At 43.1% G+C, this 22,116-nt stretch overlaps 1 protein-coding gene and 1 long non-coding RNA gene across 2 annotated transcripts; one reads left to right on the top strand and one right to left on the bottom strand.

Moving 5' to 3' along the window:
* Positions 1–1,345: 1,345 nt before the first annotated feature.
* LOC126492141 (translationally-controlled tumor protein-like) lies at positions 1,346–2,172 on the bottom strand. The gene has a single exon (XM_050128301.1). It carries the CDS (start codon positions 2,081–2,083, stop codon positions 1,565–1,567), a length of 519 nt encoding a protein of 172 aa, XP_049984258.1. The 5' UTR covers positions 2,084–2,172; the 3' UTR covers positions 1,346–1,564.
* Positions 2,173–4,468: 2,296 nt separating this feature from the next.
* LOC126492143 (uncharacterized) lies at positions 4,469–21,909 on the top strand. The gene is made up of 4 exons (XR_007589526.1): positions 4,469–4,576; positions 8,826–8,919; positions 17,204–17,338; positions 21,806–21,909. It is a non-coding gene; the product is annotated as an uncharacterized lncRNA (long non-coding RNA).
* Positions 21,910–22,116: the final 207 nt, after the last annotated feature.

The raw sequence follows: 22,116 nt of genomic DNA, 5'->3' as shown, positions 1-22,116 counted from the left end.
GTGGCAATAAAAATGGCTACAGCCGGTACCTCCTCCATGAGGCTGGAAAGCTAAGGGAATGGGCTGGATCTAGCCATCAAAGCCACGGCTTTAATTCTCTCCATAAAGACTCATGTGATCAGAAAAAGAGAGATATACAGTAAAGAGAGATTCAAAGATGAAGAAAACCTCTAAATGGTTTACAGTGTGTTAAAATATATATGCAGGCTAAAGGTTAAAGTTCTTAAAAGTAAAAAAGAAAGAGAGTAGTTGGCTGTGGTGGTACACACCTTTAATCCCAATGCCTGGGAGGCAGAGACAGACAGATCTCTGTGAGTTCCAGGTGCTGTAGCACACATCTTTAATCCCAGCCCTGGGGAGGCAGAGGCAAGTAGATCTCTGTGAGTTCAAGAACAGCCTGGTCTACAGAGTTATTCCAGGACAAAGATATACAGAGAACCTGCCTCAAAAAATAAAAGTAAAAATAAACAAAATAGAGGTTAAAATAATGCTGCACAAAGATGGAAAATACACAGAGAATCTTGATACTGTATGCTATTATGCTCTCTTTGTTTTGTTTGAATTCTGAGGAAGGAGCAACAGCTGCTAAAAGATATTTGCTTATGAATGCTGCTGAATTAATCCAAGATTGGTATTTTGAAAATACCTTGTCTTTAATACTGAAGTCAAAAGGTATGTTACTTTGGAGAAGAGATTTTGCTTTTGTTTCCACAGGAAATGAGAAGCTGTGGATTCATTCTGAATTAATAAAAATCAGGTTTGATCAAGGAAGACCACCTGAGAAATCTCCGGTAGGAACAGATGGCCCAGATGTCAGAGTTCTACATCCAGAACAGATTCAAGACTGCTGCCTGAGATGATCAAGCCTCACAGGATACTCCAGTCAGGACTTGATAATAACTCTAAATTTTCTTTAGGTCCTTAAGATTATCAGCGCTCCAACCAGCAGGAAGTAGCCTGGAATACTACACCCACATTCCCAAAAAATGGACTATGGGTATTTTCCTTTGTTTAAAAAAAAAGAGGGAAGTGGTGCAGGAGAATTATCTGTATTCTGTCAATCATGTATTTTAATAGAAAGCTGACTGGCCAGGCAGGAAGTATAGGCGGGTCAACCAGTCAGGAAGTAGAGGCAGGGCGATGAGAACAGGAGAATGCTGGAAAGGAGGAAGCCCATTCCTCTCAGTCCAGCCCAGACTTCAAAGAAGCAACTTGTGATCTGCCCTACTGTGAAAGGTACTGAGCCACATGGCTAACACAGATCAGAATAATGGGTTAATATAAGTGATAAGAGCTAATAAGTAGCCTGAGCTAATGAGCCAATCAGTTTCTTTTTTTTTTGAAGTGAATTTAAATGCACTTTATTTTTAGACAACCTACACGACATGTTTTTTCTTTAAAGAAAAAAAAAAAGGAAAAAAGAAAAAACCAATGTCTCCACTCCAGATAAATCATGGTCAAAATAAGATCTCAAGGTGACATCCGTCCCATTTGTCCTAAGTCCTGGTGTTGTATGGATGGGAAGCAGCAGCCGGTTATGGTGACAGGTGATAGATCCAATTTGTTAACGTTTCTCCATCTCTAGGCCATCCTTGAAGAAAATCATGTATGGAGTCACGCCATCTTCACGGTAGTCCAGGAGAGCAACCATGCCATCTGGATTCATGTTCTCACCAATAAAAAACTGGTAGTTATTGAAATTAGCAAGGATGTGCTTAATTTGCTCTGCAGCCCCAGTCATAAAAGGCTTTACTCTTTCTGGTTTCTGTTCTTCAAGTTTGCCTTTGAGTGATTTCATGTAATCTTTGATGTACTTTTTGTAGGCCTCTTTTGTGAAGCTGGTTTCTTGTAAGTGGTGGTTCATGACAATGTCAACACCAGTGACTACTGTGCTTTCGGTACCTTCGCCCTCTGGGCCTTCAGCGGAAGCATTCCCACCAATGAGCGAGTCATCAATGTTACCCTCTGTTCTACTGACCATCTTGCCCTCCACCTCCAGGCACAGCCCGTCTGCGATCTCCCGGATCTTGTAGATGTTGTAGAACAGCTCGTCATGGCTGATGATGTCCCTGTAGATGATCATGGTGGCGTCTGGGGATGGCGGCGCTAGCCTGACAGCGCGGAGCGAGCGCGGTGCAGCCGGAGCAGCGCTGGGGGGGGGGGGGGGGGCGGGCGGAAAAGGCCGACTCGGGCACTCCGCCCGAGCCAATCAGTTTCTATCTAATACAGACTCTGTGTGTGATTTCTTTGGGGCTTGCCGGCTGTGGAGTACTGGGTGGGACAGAAACCCCAACAAGCCAGCCCTTAATGTTACAGAGATCCACCTGCCTCTGCCTCCCAAGTGCTGGGATTAAAGGCATGTGCCTCCAATGCCTGGCTAGTGCCATGTTTTTAAAAAGTTCATCCTTATGCATACACATAAGTGTACTGGCGGTGGGGGTTGTACATTTGGGTGTGTGTGGAATGCATGTGTGTTCTGATACCAAGTATTCCATTGTGTGTCACTTCTACCTTATTTTAGGCTATTTGAGATAGGGTTTCTCACTGAATCTGTAGCAAACTGACTAGGGTAGGCTGGCTAACCTGTGGACCAGACCCCAGGAACCTCTGAGTACTAGAATTATGTGCATGAGCTACCACACCTGGCTTTTCTATGAGGGTATATAACCTTACAGGGGCCAGAGTAAGCCATTAGGTCCCCTGCTCTAACACACTCTACCTATTTTCTTGAGACAGGGTCTCTCACTGGATCTGGAGCAAGGCTGGTGTCTAGAAAGCCACTAGGATCTTCCTGTCTCTTCTCCCTAGGTTAGAGGTGCAGACAGGCATACCCATTTTTGTTTTGTTTAACATGGGTGCCAGGGATTCAAACTCAGATCCTCAGGCTCCAGTGCTTCAGAAAGAGCTCGCGCCTATTGAGTCATCTCTCCAGGTTCTCACGACACATCTCATGGGGACTTTCCACATGTTTCACAGTTCACAGCCACTTGACATGGGCAGGGTACAATTTTAGACCCTTCTTTTTGTCTCTTGTATTCTGGGAAGCCCCACAATGGCCCTTAAGAGTGTTTTTGTACTGTTGTCTCAGCTCTGGCTCCATGGTAATCCAGGATCCTTTGAGAACCATACATCCCATGTTGTCCTTGCTAGAGTCCTACTTTAAAGCTTTGTCCTAGGCTTCTCCATTCCATGGGCATTCTGGACATTGTAAGTGTAACTGAATTCAAGCTTTCAGTGTTGAGTGAAGAATTCTATAAGGATAAGGAGCTGGCAACTTTCCCAGTAGGGAGCCACCACACTGGGTCCCCTTAATATCCCTACATTCCTTAGGTCCCTACAGAGAACAAGGTATGCAATGTGTTCTTTGACTCCTGGGGAAGCGGGGGGGGGGGGGGCAAGTTTTCAACACTTCCTCTTAAGCAACCAGAAATTCCTGGGCCTGGTAACCCTTTGGACCTTATTGAGCTAACATGCAAAAAGAAGCCTGTGGGTCTGGCCAAGTGAGTGCTAGCCCTTGCTAAAATAGGACTTGGGCAGACTTCCCCTCTTTGCATGTTGGGACATCAAGCATACTAGTCACTTGGAGAGCCCTCTCTCTTCTATCATGCTTCTTTGTCTGTCCAGAATGCTGGGACAGATCAGACCCCCCAAAAGGCAACTAAAATTAAACAGAAATCTAATCCAAGTCTGTTTGATCAGGAGACAGGAGATTGCTCCCTAGGACTCATTATCACCTGTGCACTCAGCCATCGCCACATACTGCACAGACGCCCCACAGTAACCCCATCAGTTGTATCACCTGGTGGCTTCCTTCCAGCCACCCGCGTGATGCATTGCTCCGAGCAGATGTCCACCATTAACTAGATCTGTGTTTGTCAAACATCCCTTACCAGGAGCCTGACACTAATCTAAAGCCCTTCTACAAATATTACCACATTTAAATCCTCGTAACACCACTGCTGACAGCACAGTTTCCAGAGCAGAATGTGGTGACCAAGCACAAGCAGTTGGCTCCAAAGTCCTGTTCCCGGCCTCTGTGGAGGAGGCACCCTTATCTCTGCGGGATGGTGAGCTGACTCAGTAGGTAACAGCACTTGCTGCCATGCCTGATAGTCCTTAGAAACCATACGCTAGAAGCAGAAAGGGTGTCTTCTGAGCTCTGTGGGTACGCTGTGGCTTTTTGCTGCATAAATAAATCAAATTTAATTACAGAAATGTTAAAGAAAGTCAATGGGCCCGGGTAGAAGTTTTGCATAGTGGACTTAAATAAGAATCTTAGAAAGTGTAGTTGCCTTTTCAAGTTCTGAGTTCTGTTTTGATAAATGTATATAATAAGCCTTTAAATATTTTCATGATTAATTATAAATGTGTGTGATTTGCTGTGTGTGTGGGTGCACACAGAAGCCAGAAGTAGATATCAGTCATCCTTTTCAGATGCTCTCTACCTTGGTTTCTTGAATCAGAATCTCTCTGAAGCTGGCACTCACTGATTCAGGAATACTAGATCTGCTAGACAGCAAGCTCCTGGGATCTACCTGTCTGGACCTCTTTTCCTGCCACAGTTCTGGAGTCACAGGTGTGTACTGCCATACTCAGTTTTCTAAGCAAGTACTGAGGATCTCAACTCAAGGTCTTACATTTGCATAGCAAATGCTTTAGTGAGAGAGCTCCTTCCCCAGCCCTCTCAAGTTCTGAATTCTCTTGAGTCCTCCAGTTTATAGTCTGACCAGCAAGGAAAGCCTGAAAGAGCAATCCCTAAAGAAGCTGAAGACACACCCAACCTCACTCCTACCCCGTACCCCCCCACCCCCATAGCTACCCCTGCCAATACCAAGTTGAATGTGAAACTCCCACTTAATAGTGCAACTTCACTTTCACCCATCCTTGTTTTCTGCCATGAACACATTTTTGGGCTTTGGTTTATATTTTAGGGCTATTGTTATTGTTGTTGCTGCTGCTGTTGTTTTTTCTTCTTCCTGCCTGCCTGACTCAGCTTTCTTGCTTCCAGGATTGATAACGAGCATGTGAATTTCCAACCTTTTGTATGTTCCTTGCTAGGAGCCAGCAAGTTCCTAATTAACAAAAGATGATGAATTTAGACTCTGTTAATTTGCATGACATGATGGTTTTGACAGAAGCTGGCAAGCTCTAGCCTGCGATCCACCAGGGCTTGCTAATCTTTGGAATGCTGGCAACACTTCAGAGACCTGGTAAAATATATTGTTTTCAGGGTCCAGAGCTCTGATAATTTTTTGCATACATGTAAATAGTTCATACTGGATTTTTGTTTGTTTAGACAGAGTCTCCTGTAACACAGGCTTGGCCTCAAACACCCACATAACCAAGTATGACCTTGAAATCCTAATCTTCCAACCTCCACCTCCCTAGTGCTGGTTTTATAACCGTGCACCACCACGCCTAGTTTATGAGGTGCTACGGAGCCAATCCAGGGCTTCTTGCACTTTAACGTGCTGTCCTCCAACCACATAACTAATCCCGGGCCACTTCCTGTTTTTTCCTCAGACTGACATACATTTAAATTTATTTCACCTTTTGTTTTTCAGACCCTGTGTTAAATTATCCCTTCCCTTCTGGTTCTTACGTGGGAGGCTGTGTCTATGTGCATGTGCATGGTTGTGGGGGCACATGTGGCTGTGCAGTGCATGCACTCCCAGAGACCAGAGCAGGAAAAATATCTGCCTCTTTGCCTTGAGATATGGTTTCTCTCGGAACTGGAAGCGGTCCATTTGACCAAGTTGGCTGGCCAGCAAACTCTCAGGATCTGCCTGTCTCAGGCTGCCAACACTGGATTTACAAGCATGAGCATGACTGCCTTTTTGATTTCACTTGGATTCTGAGTATTTGAACTCAGGACCTCATGACTTCAGAGTATGCGCCCATACCCACTGAGCCATCTCCCCACGCCCTAACCATGTATTTTTGTTTTTGTTTTTGTTTTTGTTTTACATCATTTTCATGCTTGTATTTGCTTCTCTTTACATTCCCTGAATGAGTGTATCCTGCAGGCCATACCAGAATGGGTGGATACATTTTGCCTCTAAAAACCCTGTGCACTACTGGGAACTAGAGAGATGGCTCAGAGGTTAAGCACACTTGGTGCTATTGCAGAGGACCTAATTCAGTTTCCAGTATCTTAACAGAGACTCACAGCTATCTGTCACTCAAGTTCCCTGATACCCTCTTCTGATCTCAAATGGCACCTGCACACATGTGTTACACAAGCATACACTCAGGCACATGCACACGTACACACATACACACACAAATGTTTTTATAGAAAAAAATTAAAAAGAAATCCTAGGTACTTCCAGGGCTCTGAAACATTAGAAACTTTATGTAACAACTGAGTCCAGGCAGAGAGGCTGTTAAAACAAGAAAAAGGTTTTCTGCATCATAGAGTATAGCTTTTTTTTTTAACTTACTAAAGATAAAAATAGCACAACAGGATAAATAAATATTCCGAACTTGGAAACAGAGACATTTGACATAAGTGCTCAGGTGTGTAGAGAGACAGTGGGACCAGGAATATGTGTGTTTGTTGAAGGAAAAACCTGGAAGTTGCCAATGTATACATGAGCCCTGAATGATGCTGTAATTACTTTTGAATTAATTGTCAGGAATAAATTAATGCAGGAATATGGCTTTGGGGTTGAATATACTTTTTTCAATTAACTATTTCAGGTCAAGTGTTTTCAAAAGTCTGTTGAAAGTGTAGCACTAATAATTAATAGGCTCTGGTCCTTGAACCTCCTTTAACAAAGCTGGTAGGGCTTAGGGAGATGGGTTGGTGGGTAAGAGCACTTACTTATTTCGCAAACATGAGGACACGAGTTCAAATACCCAGCACCCTAGTGAAAAGCTAGGCAATGCTGAATGTGTTTGAAACCCCAGCACTGAGGAGACAGAGACAGGTAGATTCCAAAAACTCACCTAGCTAATACGGCCAACTTTCATTTCAGGGAGAGACCCTATCTTGCAGTGATAAGGCTAAAGTGGTAGAGAAAGATTGCCAGCATCTTACACAGGTGTGCTCACCCACACAGACATGTGCATGCTCCTCTCTGTCTCCTACACACACAGTAAACAATTAAATAGATAAAGTTTCCTAGATAAATATTGAGTGACTATGAATTTTTTCCACAGTGCTGATATTTTTAGCATGTGTCTAAAAATATGCTGTTGGATATTCCAAATATGTTCTTGAATTTTGTACCTAATTTCACTGTTTGTTTTCCCCAACACTCCCCACCAAGTGCTTTAGTGACTGTGAATTTATGGCTTATCCTCAAAAGGACACTCTTAAGATGACTTATTAACCTAAGCCAGGTTATTATATGTTCTAAGCTGCTGCACTGAAAGTACAGTTGCTGAAAAACATTTTAAATTTAGAACCTTTGTATAACATCACAGCAATTTCCCAAATGGCCTGACCTGGCGTCACTTTACCTTTACCCATGACCCATCTCTTCTAAATGAATCAAACCAAGCAGGAGCCACTGTGTCTACAAGCACAAAATGTTCAGTGGATGACTCCCTTTAAGAGATGCAAAATTCACTTGTGGGTGCTTACATCACCCCACTTAGACAGCTAGCATCTCACCCATGAGGTACCCAATCCATAGTTGAAAGTTGGCCAGAGAATCTGTTTCCCTCAGTCTTCTTTATGTCCTGTGGTTTTCCAGAAACATTAAAATAAAGCCATTGCCTTGGCCGTAAAATAAGTAGCTCTCTAGGGGTAGGAAGATGGCCCAATTAGTAAAGGGCTTACTGTGTGGGCATGGGAACCTGATTCAGATCCCCCAAGCAAAAAGCCATGTGAATCATCACACACCTGTAATCTTAGTGCTAAGGAGACAGAGACGGGAACATCTCTGAAGCTTGATAGACTGTCAATGTATCTGAATAGGTGATCTTAAGCAGGTAGAGAGTGCTTGACAAAGACACCTGACACCTCTGGCTACACACAGAGACAGATAGACAGACACACACACACAATATGTAGCTCTCTACTTGGTCTAAATGAGGATTAACAAGAACAATAGGAAGGGACTTAGAATGTGGTGTACATTTAAGTGGCAAAGACAATATCTCCTGCAACTACGTTAAGTATTATAACAGGCTAAACACTTACTTGATCCCCGTCTGGTGACACTATTGCCAGGTGATGGAGCCTTTGGGCAGTGGGAGGAAGTTAGGTCTTTGGGACTGTGCTCTTGAGCCTCACTTTTGAGATTTCTGTAAAGAAGCTCATTTATAGGCCCTTTCAAACTCAGTGTCATGAGGATCAGAAGAACCTATGTGGGAGGCACTTCATAAGTGACAAGGGATAGGTACTTGTATATTCTCCTGTGTACATATGGTTGTACTGTCTCAAATAGGATGTGTTTTGAGTTACTTGGTTTTATTTAATTTGTTTTTGTTTTTTGGCGATTGGGGATCGAACCTAGAGCTTCATTTATATTAGGCAAACACTTTACTATGAAGCTGTATCCCGAGATAGCCTTTTTATCTGTTATCCTTTTATCTGTTTGTTCATTTGTTTGAGAGTTTTTGGTTAGATTTTTATTGTTGTTACTAGTTTTGAGACAAAGGTGTGGTGTGGTGTGTGTGTGTGTGTGTGTGTGTGTGTGTGTGTGTGTGTGATCATATATAACACAGAGTGGCCTCACACTTGCCATGTAGCTGAGGATAACCTTGAATTCCCTAAGTATGTGTATAGAGTTGGCTACTGTGCACAGCATGTGGAGGCCAGCTGCTGCCATTTAATGCCCTACTCAATCACTTCACCTTATTTTTTGAGACAGGATTTCTTTGAACCTGAAACTCTCTGGCTAGACTAACCAGGAAGCCCCAGGAATCCTCCTGTCTCCACCTTCCTTCCCAACACTGGGGTCACAGGTATGCATATTACATCCTGTTTCTCAGCCCTCTTTTTAACTTTGAAATAGTTTTCCTACATTGCCCAGGGAGTTGTTGAACTTGCCATATTCCTGTCTCAGTCTCCCAAGTAGCTGGGATCACAAGACTGTGCCAGAAGACCCAGCTAAAAAGATGTCTTTACAGCTTCTTCTTTGAAAAAAAATTGTAAAAATTTATTTATTTTTATCGAATCTGTAAGTGTGAGTAGTTAGGCTGAATTCCCAGTCCTCCCCAAATATTCAAAACTAAAATTAAAGAATAACAATTTTAGCAAGAGGGCAGGATTTTCCAGACCCTTTTCTTCCCATCCTCCTGCTCAGCATCCATTGTATGACAGGCATCCTGCTAAGCATTTCCATGAGCTGAATTGATCCTTACTGCAGGCTCTTGTGACTATTGTACAAGGAGAAATGGAAACCAGGGTAGCAGAATAGAGCCCGGGGCTCCATGTCACAGTGCAGACCCGGAAAGCCAGCCCTGCTTTGAGCCTGTTCTTCCGTCTGCCTCAATCTAAATCAGCCCTCAAGGGTTTGTGCAGTCTCAGGGGCTGATCAGAACCACGAGATAAATGAGCCTCATCATCCTGAGGCTCTGATTTTTATCTGCAAGTTAGTTACAGAAGAGGTTATTAAACGTGCGCAGAGCCTTGGACCTAAACTTGAAAAGTTAAAAAAAAAAATACTTGTTCTCAGAAATTGCTTCCAACCATGCCCAAGGCTGCCAGGAATCCAGCCACTTGCCAACCAAGATAGAGACCACAGTGAGAAAAACTAAGAGCTACCCAAGTGTGGACTTAGTTCCAGAGCAGAGAACACAGTGTCCCTGTACTGTTCAGCTTGCTTTGCCCTTTCTTCTCCCTGTCCTGTGAACTCCTGTAGGGCAGAGGCCAAGCTCTCATGGAAAGGAAGATACCTACAGAACTCTGGAGATGGCCGCACATACTTATAATCTCTGTACTTGGCAAGTGGAAGCAGGAAGATCAGGAGTTCAAGGCCAACTTCAGATACATAAACAGCTCAAAGTTACCTGGGGTACATAATACCTAGTCTGCAAAAAAATAAATCAAACAGAAAGACACTATGAAAAACAGAAAATTAGAGGTTAAAGAGACAGCTTAGTCAGGAAGCAGGAGGACCTACACAAAAACCAGGCATGATGGCAAACACCTACATGTGGGGCAGGGCAGAAATAGCAAAATCCCTGGATTAGCTGGCCAGCCAAGCTTGTCAAAATGGTGAGATTCAGTTCAATGAGCAATCTTAAAAAAAAAAAAAGGAAACAGAGATAGAGGAAGACCCCCAGATTCAATCTCTAGCATCCACACATACCTGTATAGTCTAGAGCACACGTGCACACACATGACAGACACACAACAGCTTTCTCAATATGGTTATCCATGAGTTATTTCCAAGAAATTAGTCTGGGCCCAGTGAGATGACTCATCAAGTAGAAGCACTTGCACTTGCCATGAAGCCTGACCACTTGAGTTCAATCCGAGACTCACGTGGTTAAAAAAAAAAAAAAAAAAAAAAAAAAAACTGTGGGACGCTGTCTTTTGGCTTCCGGGCTTCATGTGTGGGCATGAGAAAGCAAATGCATGCACACACAAACACAAAAATAATCTTTTCTTATTAAAATATATTTTTTCATACAGTATATTCTCATTCAGGTTTCCTCTCCCCCACTCCTCCTAGTCCCCCCTCTCTTTCCTCCCCATGGAATCCATACTCTTTCTGTCTCTCCTTAGAAAACAGCCCTCTAAAAAATAACAACAATAAAATAAAACGGGATACAATAAGATAAATCAAAAACAAACAAATTGGGATATGTCAAAACAACCAAACAATAAAAATAGCCAAAGAAACACATAGACACAGAGATACAAGCATTCACACACATGGGAATCCCATAAAAAACCCAAACCAGAAGCCATTATATGTGCAAAAAACCTGTAAAGTAGAAAAAAATGTCCTGACTTAAGATTATGAGAAAAAAAATCTCCAAAGATGCTGTTGAGTTTGTTTCATGTTGGCCATCTACTGCGGAGCATGGAGCCTACCTTTAAGAGTGGGTTGTTTTCAGTGAGATTCCCCTGGAGAGCACTAATTTTTCATTTGCAAGGGATTATAGGAGATAGTCTCTGGGTTAGGGATGGGGCACGTGTCCATTTCTCCTCTCAGCTCTAGGACCACATCTGTTGCAGGCCTGTGTAGGCCTTGCGCATGCTACCATGGTCTCTGAGTTTGCATGTCCACCAGCCCTGTTGTATCTAGAAGGCCTTGATTGCTTGGTCTTCTCTAGCCCCTCTGGCTAACACTCTTTCTGCCTCCTCTTCTCCAGGATTACTTGAGCCCAGAGGGCAGGGATTTGCTGGAGACCTTAGGCCTGAGTGTCCCAAGGTCTCTCACTCTCTGAGTAATCTCTGGCTGTGGGTCTCTGTCGTCCCTATCTGCTTCTGGAGAAAGCTTCTTTGATGATGACTGAGTCCTGATACTTATCTATGAGGATAGCAGAATGCCATTAGGAGTCACTTTATTGCTATTCTTGGCTTTCCCTTAGGTCCCTGGGCTATCTAGTCTCAAGTTCTTGGTCACCCAAACTGTATCAGGTATGGGTTCTATCTTTGAAGTGAGCTTTAAGTAAAATCAGATACTGGTTAGTTACAGCCTTGGCAATTGCCTGGGTTATTTGAGGGTTTCCACGAGAGCCCTTTGGCCAACAACTCAATTAGATGTAACTTGTTCCTAGTCCTAGAAGCTTCATTTGGTAATGAGAAATGGCCATTTGGTGCCCTGTCATCCCCGTCATTTGGCAATTTTATTTAGATCACCTTCACATATGTATATAAGAAACTTCTACTGCATTAGATTTTTGTACAACCCCTCAAATTGCCCTTAGTTTTAACTGTCCCTCACTGTATTTGCTTTTTAGTCACCCTCTTCTCCCCCCCCCCCCCCTCTGTTTGATGCTACTATTTCAGTATCCCCAGATGCATCCATAGCTATATGTTCAGTTTCCCCTTTCTGGAGAGATCCATCACTCTTCCCTAGTCCTAACTCTACCTAAACTTTGTGGTTAAATGGATTGTAGCTTGGTTATCACTAACTTACACATGTAAGTGAATACATATGGTGCTTGTCTTTCTGGGATTGGGTTACGCCATGAAGATGATTTTTTTCCTGCTCTATTTATTTGCCTGCAAATTTTATGATTTCACTTTTTTTTAAAGGCTGAGTAATACTCCATTATGTAAATGTACCACATTTTCTTTATCCATTCTTCTGTTGAGAGTCATCTAGGTTTTTTTTTCAACTTCTGGCTATTATGAATAGAGCAGGAGTGAACATAGCTGGCCAAGCATCCTTGTGGTAGGATGAAGTGTCCTTTGGGTATATGCCCAAGAATGGTATAGCTGGATCTTGAGGTAAATAGATTCTCATCATCTTGAGGAACCTCCACACTGATTTCCATAGTGTCTTTACCGGTTTGTACTTCCACCAGCAATGGAGGAGTGTACCCCTTGCTCCACACTCTTTCCAGAGTGAGCTGTCACTTGTGTTACTGATCTCAGACATTCTGACAGATTTAAGATAGAATCTCAAAGTAGCTGTGATGTGCATTTTTCTGATGGATAAGGATGTTGAACATTTCTTTGTTTCTCAGCCATTTGAGATTCCTTTGTTATGAATTCACTGTTTAGATCTCTACCCCATTTTTAATTGAGTTATTTGGTTTTGTGATATCTAGTTTTCTTTATTTCTTCATATATTTTGGATATGAGGTCTCACTACTAATGTGTAGTTGAAAAAAATCTTTTCTGTATCTTGCTGCTTTCTCTGAATGATGGTATCCTTTGCTGTGCAGAAGCCTTTCCATTTCGTGAGGTCCCGTTTATTAATTGTTGTTCTAGTGCCTATGCTAATGGTATTCTGTCCAGAAAGTCTTCTCCTGTGCCAATAAGTACAAGACTATTCCCTACTTTCTTGTCTATCAGACTCAGTGTATCTGGTTTTATATTGAGGCCTTTGATACATTTGGAGTAGAGTTTTGTGCAGGGTGATAAGTATGGATCTATTTGCATTCTTCTCCTTGCAGACATCCAGTTAGACCAAAACCATTTATTGAAAATGCTGCCTTTTTTTCTGTGTATATTCTGGCTTCTTTATCAAAATTCAGATGTCCATGAAAAAAGTGTGTACACTTATATCTGGGTCTTCAACTTGATTCCACTTACCAGCATGTCTGTGGCTATACCATGAGTTTTTCTTACTATACTTCTGTAGTGCAGCTTGAAATCAGAGGTGGTGATACCTCCGGAAGTTCAGGATTGTGTTGAGCATAACTGGGTTTTTTGTGTTCACATATGAAGCTGAGAATTATGCTTTCATGTTCTGTGAAGAATTATGTTGGAATTTTGATGGGGATTGCATTCAACCTGTATACTTCTTTTTGTAGGACAGTCATTTTTTTACAGTATTAATTCTACCATTCTACGAACATGGGAGATCTTTCCATTTTCTGATATCTTCTTCAATTTCTTTTTTCAATGGCTTAAAGTTTTTACCAAACAAGTATTTCACTTGCTTGGTCAGAGTTACTCCAAGATATTTTATATTATTTGTGGCTATTATATAAGAGTTGTTTCCGTGATTCAAATTGTTCATCTGATCTTGATTTGACCTTTCTAAATGGTGAATATTGAGAAAATTATCCTTTTTTGTTTTGTTTTTCAAGACAGGGTTTCTTTCTGTAACAGCTCTGGCTGTCCTGGAACTCACTCTGTGGACCAGGCTGACCTTGAATTCACAGAAATCCACCCGCCTCTGCCTCCCAAATGCTGAGATCACCGAAGGAGTGCACCACCACCACCTGGCAATTATCCATTTTTTTTAGATTTTCCATTTTGATGGACAATCCTGAGTTTATGTCTTGCCATCTACTCCTTTTGGGTATGACTTTTTTGTTCTAGAGTTTTCAGATATTACCAGTATGTTGCTAAAGTTTCCAGATAATACCAGTAAGAGATCTTTCCATTTTTTATGTAGGCACTTAGTGCTATTTTGTCCCAGAAATTTGGTTATGCTGTGTATTCATTTTCATTAAATTATATAAAGTCTTTCATTTTCTTATTTATTTCTATCTTGACCCACTTTTCATTCAGTAGAGAATTTTCATTTTCCATAGTTTGTAGGCTTTCTGTTGTTTCTGTTGTTGATGTCCAGCTTTAAGTCGTGGTGGTCAGATATGATGCAGGATATTATTTCAATTTTCTTGTATCTGTAGAGACTTGCTTTGTGTCCAAGTATGTGGTCAATTTTGGAGAAGCTTCCATGAGGTGCTGAGAAGAAGGTATATTCCTTTTTTTGTTTGGGTGAAATATTCTGTAAATATCTGTTAGATTCATTTAGTTTATGATATCAGCTTCAGCATTTCCCTGTTTAGTGTTTGTCTGAATGACCTATCTATTGGCAAGAGGCAGATAATGAATGTCTACAGGAAGGAGGAAAGCAGGCTGTGCCCCTAGGATCTGCTTAGTCTCCTGTGGATGGGCACAGAGAGGGAAGAGAAGCCATGACTGTGGTCTGCTACAAAGCTGGAAATGGGACTGGAAGAGAGGAGGGACAGTGAAGATCTGAAGATAGCCTACCTGCTTCCCTGGCCAGGGTGGTCTGTAGGTTCCCAGGAAGTGCCTGGGGTAGTTGGTGACTGAGACAAAGGAATGTTGTGGAGGAAGGCTAGAAGAGATCTTCATAATCTTCTGGAGACTGGGCAGAGAGTGAGGGGAAGTTACAGCAGTTGTCTGCTACAGAACTGGGCATGAGACTAGGGGTTTCGGTTTGGAGAAGGAGAGAAAATGAAGCTCTGAAGATTGCCTACCTGCTTCCCTGACCAATTCAGTTTTTGAGACAGGATCTCACTATGAAGCCCCAGCTGCCCTGGAAGTTGCTCTGTAGAGCAGGTTGGCTTTGAACTCACAGAGCTTCACCTGTCTCTGTATCCTGAGTGCTGTTTTGTTTGTTTGTTTGTTTTTTGTTTTCTTTTTTGTTTTTTGTTTTTCGAGACAGGGTTCTCTGTAGCTTTGGAGCAAGTCCTGGAACTAGCTCTGTAGACCAGGCTGGTCTCAAACTCACAGAGATTCCCCTGTCTCTGCCTTCCGAGTGCTGGGATTAAAAGCATGCACCACCACCGCCCGGCTCTGAGTGCTGGTATTAAAGACATCTACTACTACATCTGACCATATTTTTTTTTTACTAATTTGATCTAACTTAACAGCATAAAAGTCCATATGTAAATTTTTTTCTTTGGTGTTAATATAACTATGTTATTAAATTGTATCAATACTAAGTTGAAAATTGCCATTAACAATCATAACTGACACCAAAGATTACCAATAACCCTAAAAATCTTACTGTACTTATAAACAAGTGCTCTCCACTGGGAAAGAATTCATTTCTGAATGCACTCATGTTTATTGGGGAGTATTTTATTAAGGTAGAACTCTAGCTCTAATTGTTAGACCCATAAACATAGCTTGGGAATCAAGAGCCAATGTAGCAGAGCAATCCCAGTGTGTACCCAGGAGGGACTTCATGTTGATCTATAGATCCTGGCAGGAAACAGATGAAGTACTGGAAAGATTAAGTGGAGAATGTTATATGATGAAGGTGTTTGCAGGGAAAAGTGAAGCAGAGGGAATGAACATAGGAAGCTGTATATGGAAGATACCTCTGCGGGCTGTCCTTTAAGCATTGTTCCTGGCTCTTCTCTGGGACTCTTTTAGGCAGAAAGTACTTTTCTGATGCTTTGACCTTCATGTGGTATGTCTTATAGAAACAGCTGTGGCAAAACACACCTAAGCAAAGCTTATTTTAGTTTACATTAAGATGGAGCTCATGTGCCTCAGCCTGGCCTCATACTCACTGTGGATCTGCTCTGATCCTCCTGTTTCTACCTTCTGAGTAATGGGATTAGGGTCCTGAGGCACACTTATAGTGCGCTCTTTGTTGCTCTGATAAAATACTAAAACCAGCTTGGGGAGGAAAGGATTGACATGGCTTACATCATTGAGAGAAGTCAGCCAGGAACTCAAGGCAGGAGCCTGGAGGCAGGAAGGGAAGCAGAGACTATGGAGGAGTGTCGTTTAATGGCTTGTTCTCTGCTTCTGCTCGCCTGGCTTTCTTATATAACCTAGAACCACCTGTCCCATTCTGGCACTGCTCACAGTGGGCTAGGTGCTCCTCTGTCAATCAGAAATCAAGAAAATGCCCCCACAGGCATGCCCATGATCAATCTAATGGAAGCGAGTCCTCTGTTGAGGTTCCCTCTTCCCATGTGTGTCAAGTTGACAACCAAGGATAAGCCATCAAGACCACTGTCTCGTGCTTGGTTTATGTGATGCTGGGAATGGAACCTGGGCTTTGAGCATGCCAGACAAGGGCTCTACCAACAGAACTACATCCCCAGGCTCAAGGAGAAGCTTTAAATGCATTGGTGCATCTAGGTTGGCATGTACTTGGCCTTCAGAAGAACAGGCGCCAGTTAAGATATGGCACTAGGTCTGGGAAGAATATATGCAGCTGAGCCAAGTCTAGTCTGGCAAGACTCCTCAATGTGAGCTGATGCATCAGCATTAGGAGCAAGGACTCGGTGTCTGCTGTGAGAGCAAAAACTCCCCAGAGGCACCAGGCAATGCAGTGTACAGGCACCAGCCACCATGACACGCAGAGAGAAGCTGAGGGTATACATGGAGATGTGTGGTGATGAACTCCCCTGGAAGAGCACAGAGATAGAAACAAAGGAAGTTTGTTTCATGCAGGGCCAAGGGAAAAAATCCTGCGATCTGCACAAGGCAAATGCGTCAAACTGACTGCGGGAAAACAGTACACAGAGAACATTCAGCAAAGATAGCAGCACTCCAGCACTCCAATTTGTCTCCCTGCCAAGTCCCAATACTGTGAGGAAAGGGTCTTTTGAGAGACAAGGAGATGCCGTGACATGCATTCCCAAGCAGTGGCAATGAGGTCCCCTTTCCTGCATCCAGCTTTGACTTTAAGGGCTTATGTAATCTGCAAGGGACACGGTGAAACTGGTAGCTTATGTGCTGTGCCAGGGCCCCTCAGGAAGCTAGTCCTTACAAGGCTGTGATCTTGATAGCTTGATGGAATCGAGAATCACCATGGAAACACACCTCTGGGCATGTTTGTGAGAGAGTGTCTATGTTAGGTTAATTGAAGTGGGAAGACTCACCCTTAATATTCCACAGGTCTTGGACTGAATAAAGAGAAGAAAAGCAAGCTAAATACGAGCATCCGTCTCTCTCCGCAGATACAATGTGGTGGGCTGCCTCAAGCAACTGCTACCATGACTTCCCTACCATGATGAATAATACCTTCTAACTGTAAGTCAAAATAAACTGTTACTTCTGTCAAGTATTTTATCTCAGAAACAGGAAAGGCAATCCTCAGTGGCAGGGGGACAACCAAAGATTCCTTAAAGGCAGGAACCCACCATTACATATATCTGTAAGCTTATATACCCTTAATAACTAGGAATCAGTACATATTTACCACTGTGTATGTAACACCCTCCCCTAAGAGATGTAATGAAGAGGAAATGAAATATGAAAGGGTGGGTTGGGGCAATAACATTAGCATTTGATATTTATCTGTCACCTTGTGAGAGTCTCCCTGTAGCTGATCCCAGACAGAGAGAACAAACATCTTTTCTTGGCTGTGTTGGTAGAAATCAAGCTTCAACTTTGTTTGCGTGAGTGTGTTTACTCATGTGGTGCATGCATGTGTGTCTGATATGTGTGTAGGATTATGTAAGCCTATGTTTCTACATGAAAGCCAGAGGAGAATGCTGAATTCCTACTGTACCACTCTCTGACCTATTATTCCTTTTTAGACAGGGTCTCTCACTGAAGCTGGAGCTGGCTTACAGTTTCAGAGGCTTAGTTCACGATAATGGTGGGGAGAATGTAGTAAGCAGGCATGGTGCAGGAACAAACAGCTTACATTCTGATCCGCAGGCAACAGGCGGGGGGGGGGGGGGGGGCGGGGGGGGGGGGGGGGGGGGGGGGGGGGGGGGGGGGGGGGGGGGGGGAGGGAGTGAAGGAGAGAGAGAGAGAGAGAGAGAGAGAGAGAGAGAGAGAGAGAGAGAGAGATTAAAATCCTGCTTGGTGGGGGATTCTGATACTTCAAAGTTCACTCCTGGTGACACACCTCCTCCAGCAAGTATATGCTTCCTAGTACTTCCCAAATAGTTTCACTAACTGCCTTAAAATATATGAGCCTATGGGGCCTATTTTCATTTAAACAATCACAAATATGTTTCTTTAATACTTGGAATCAGGCCCCTTCTATAGAAGCTCGGTGCCTCTACTGGAGGTCTCAGGCTAACATCAAAATCACAAAAGGCTACTAGTGGAGTAATATTCAAAGTGAGCTCTAATGTGATGCCACAAGCCAAAGAGGAATCAGGGAGAGTATTCTAGATAGGCAGAATAGAATGTCTCATTCCCGTGGAAGGATGGAGAGAATGGAGGGTGGACAGCCTCAGAATGCTTAAGGCTCAGAAAAGACATTCTGAAAGCAACAGGCTGCTGCTATCTCATTGCACTAAAAATGTGAGGAAAAACTGGATTCAACACAGTCAGGCCAGACAATTTGTTCCTTACCATCTTTGCTTCATTCAAACTTTCCATTGGTGGCTGTTGGTAGTGGTGCACGCCTTTAATCCCAGCACTTGGGAGGGAGAGACAGGCGGATCTCTGTGGGTTTGAGGTCAGCCTGGTCTACAGAGCGAGATCCAGGACAATCAGAGATACACAGAAAAACCTTGTCTCAAAAAAAAATAGCTAGCACATGAATCCGGATGTCAAGGAACAAATATCCTTAGTTTGACAGCATTTTCAGATAGTTTTACAAAACATCACTGTTCCCTGCGCCCTCTTCCTAGGTATTAGTTTCTTTTCTTTTTTTTTTTTTTTTTTGTATTTTTTGTTTGTTTGTTTGTTTTTCAAGATAGGGTTTCTCTGTGTAGCTTTAGAGCCTATCCTGGAACTCACTCTGTAGACCAGGCTGGCTTCAAACTCATGTTTGGTATTGCATGTGCCTGCCTCTGTCTCCTGAGTGCAGGGATTAAAAGCATGCACCACCACCATCTGGTCTAATAATTTGGTAGCTCATTTTAAGTTTTTTGTTTTGGTTTGTGGTCTTTTTCTTTTTGTTTTTCAAGACAGGGTTTCTCTGTGTAGCCCTGGCTATCCTGGAACTCACTCTGTAGACCAGGCTGGCCTGGAAGTCAGAGATCCGCTCCTGTCTCCTTGAGTGCTGGCATTAGAGTTATGTGCCACCACTGCCCAGCTTTGTTATAAATTCTTTACTTACCTCAACCACAACCTGACTGCCATCAGATCTTCTCTGTACCCTAACGTGTATAGGATGCTGCAGCAACTTATTGTCTGGAATGTTCATATTTGGAGTGTAGGTGTGAGCCTGCAATGATGCACGTATATAAGCCAGAGGACCACCCTGAGTGTTGTCCTCTCTTTCTACCTTTTTTGGAGGCAGAGTGCCTTTGTTGTTTGGTATTGCACGTGCCAGGCCTCCTGGCTCAAGAGCCTCATGGGATTCTTTTGTCTCCACCCCCATCTCACTGTAGGACTGCTATGATTATAGAGGTGCCCCCCACATTTGGTTTTCCATAGGTCTTGGAATGTTAATTCAGGTCATTTATTTATTTATTTATTTATTTATTTATTTATATATTTTAGAAAGAAAACAAACTACCTATTTTCATTTTACATACCAATCCCAGTTCACCTCCCTCCTCTCCTCCCGGTCCTTCTGCCTTTCCCCCCACCCCACCCCCATCCACTCCTCAGAGAGGTAAAGCACATTGCTTTGGGAAAGGTCCAACACCCTCCCTACTATATCTAGGCTGAGCAAGGTATCCATCCAAAGAGAATAGGTTCCCAAAGAGCTAGTACAAGCAGTAGGGATAAATCCTGGTGCCACTGCCAGTTGCCCTCCAGCCATACAAGCGTCACCCACATTCAGTGGGTCTAGTTTGGTCCTATGCTGGTTTCTTCCCAGTCTGGTTGGAGTTGGTGAGCTCCTGTTAGCTCAGGCAGACTGTTTCAATGGGTGAATCCATTATGGTCTTGACCTCTTTGCTCATATTCTCACTCCTCCCACTCTTCAGCTGGATTGGGAACTCACCCTCAGGTCTTTATGCTTGTACAGCAAGTGTTTTCCCCACTGAGCCACCTCCCCAGCCCTTTCACGCTACCAACAGCAGGCGTGTCATCTAATCTAGTATTGGATGGCCTTGTCTTTCCCAGGGCTTCAAGGACAGCCTGGTCCACAAGGCAAGTTCCAGTCTAATCAGTACTATATACTGAGACCTGTATCAAAATAAAATTATTTATTTGTTTTATTTCATGTGTGTGACTACTTTGTCTATATGGATGTGTGTGTGTTTCACGGGTGCTTATGTGCCCATGGAGGTCAGAGGAGGACATCAAATCCCCTGGAACTATAGTTACAGATGGCTGTAAACTACCATGTGGGTGTTGGCAACATAGATCCTCTTGCAAAAGCAGTAAGTGCTTTTAACCACTGCGCCATATCTCCAGCCCCACCTCCCATTGTCTATGGTAATTTTTAAGATAAAAAATTATGTGCATAAGTGATTTGCCCGAGTATATGTATGTATGTGAATTATGCGAATACCCAGTGGCCTGAAAGGCCATAAGAGAGCACCGAGAACTGACCATAGTGAGCTACTATGTAACTGCTGCCAATCAAACCCAGTTCCTTTGCCAAGAGCAGGAGCAAGTGCTGTTAACCTCTGAGCCATCTCCCTAGTCCCACACGGTATTTTGTCACAGCCACAGAAAGCTAATACATTGATGATGAATCATTGTCCAACCCCACATTTTCTATTTTGAGACTCTGAGCCCCTTAATAATTCTTAGGTCTCTCTGCCCTACACCCTACCCCAGCTTTTTCATAGTTGCCTTATTTTGCATTCTGCACTGGAGACAGCAAATCCCATTATGAGCATTGTGTCTGCTCACATTCCTACACTCATTTCAGATAAATCTTGCAGAGGAATCCTCAGAGCTTCAATTTGTTAGTCCGTTGCTGTGTGCCATAGTTCTGACCACAGAAACCAACTTACCCCTAGGACAGGGATAATGCTGTCTCAGTTTTCAGAGGCCAAATGTGGAAAACAGCCATTGAAGGAACTTCTGCATGGTCCCAATGGCTGTTCATGATCTGAAATTCAAAGCCAGGTTGAGCTAGACACAGTAGCTGTACCCATGGACCCAGGCACTTGGGAAGCTGAAGGCTGTGTGAGCTGAGGAGTTTAAAGCCAGCCCAGGAAGTATATCAAGACCTTAAGCAACAACAAACAGGGTTCTTGCTCTCACATGAAGTCTTCTTAGAAACCTGAGCTCTACACGAATTTTTTGCTACATCCAAAAGGTTCGTAGCTTGGCAGAGTTTATTTGAAGTACCAAGGTCAAGGTTGTACGAACATCAAAGTGCTTCCTTCCTGTTCCATTGTTTAACCACTCTACATATCTGTTCTGAAAGGGCGTTTGTACAAGTTGTTCTTTCTGTTCTGGGGAAGATTAATACGTCTTAAGGAGCACTGAAGATCACAGCAAATGTATTAAAAAGCCTTCCCTACCATGTCAAACTGGCACTTGGCCTTGCTGCTACAGCCAGTGAGCCCCACAATCACAGGGTAACAGACAACTGTTTTATTGTCACCTTCTCTCACTGGTGCTGATTTCTTGAAAACTCCCACACTGGTCCTTCTTCTCAATATGTGGCTTTTTCTGTTTCAGACACACCTCCTACCCACCTATGTCTCCAGTTGGTATGGCCCTGTGAGTCAATCCCTAAGCAGACCCTGCCCCGAACACTAACAACTCCCTGTCCTGCCTTTGCTGCTAGCACCAAATACTTTGTGCTGGGTAAAGTATAATGAAGAAAGGTTTCAGAGACTAAAGCTCATGATTTGGTATGTGGTCCACTCCATTTGACTTTGTTGGGGGCCTTGTAGATACATTTGAACATGGTACACAGCATCAGAGGTGGGGTTTTGTCACATGGTCTGTTATGTTTTGTTGTACTATGATAAAATACTTGGTAGAAG

This window comes from Alexandromys fortis, unplaced genomic scaffold (assembly GCF_014885135.2).
Source record: "Alexandromys fortis isolate MF-2015 unplaced genomic scaffold, M_Fortis_MF-2015_v1.1 scaffold_289, whole genome shotgun sequence".
Classification (NCBI taxonomy): domain Eukaryota; kingdom Metazoa; phylum Chordata; class Mammalia; order Rodentia; family Cricetidae; genus Alexandromys; species Alexandromys fortis.
This window is presented reverse-complemented; position numbering and strand designations above follow the sequence as displayed.

Coding starts and splice junctions, on each gene's coding strand:
- LOC126492141 (XM_050128301.1), bottom strand. CDS start 2,083: ATGATCATCTACAGGGACATCATCAGCCATGACGAGCTGTTCTACAAC.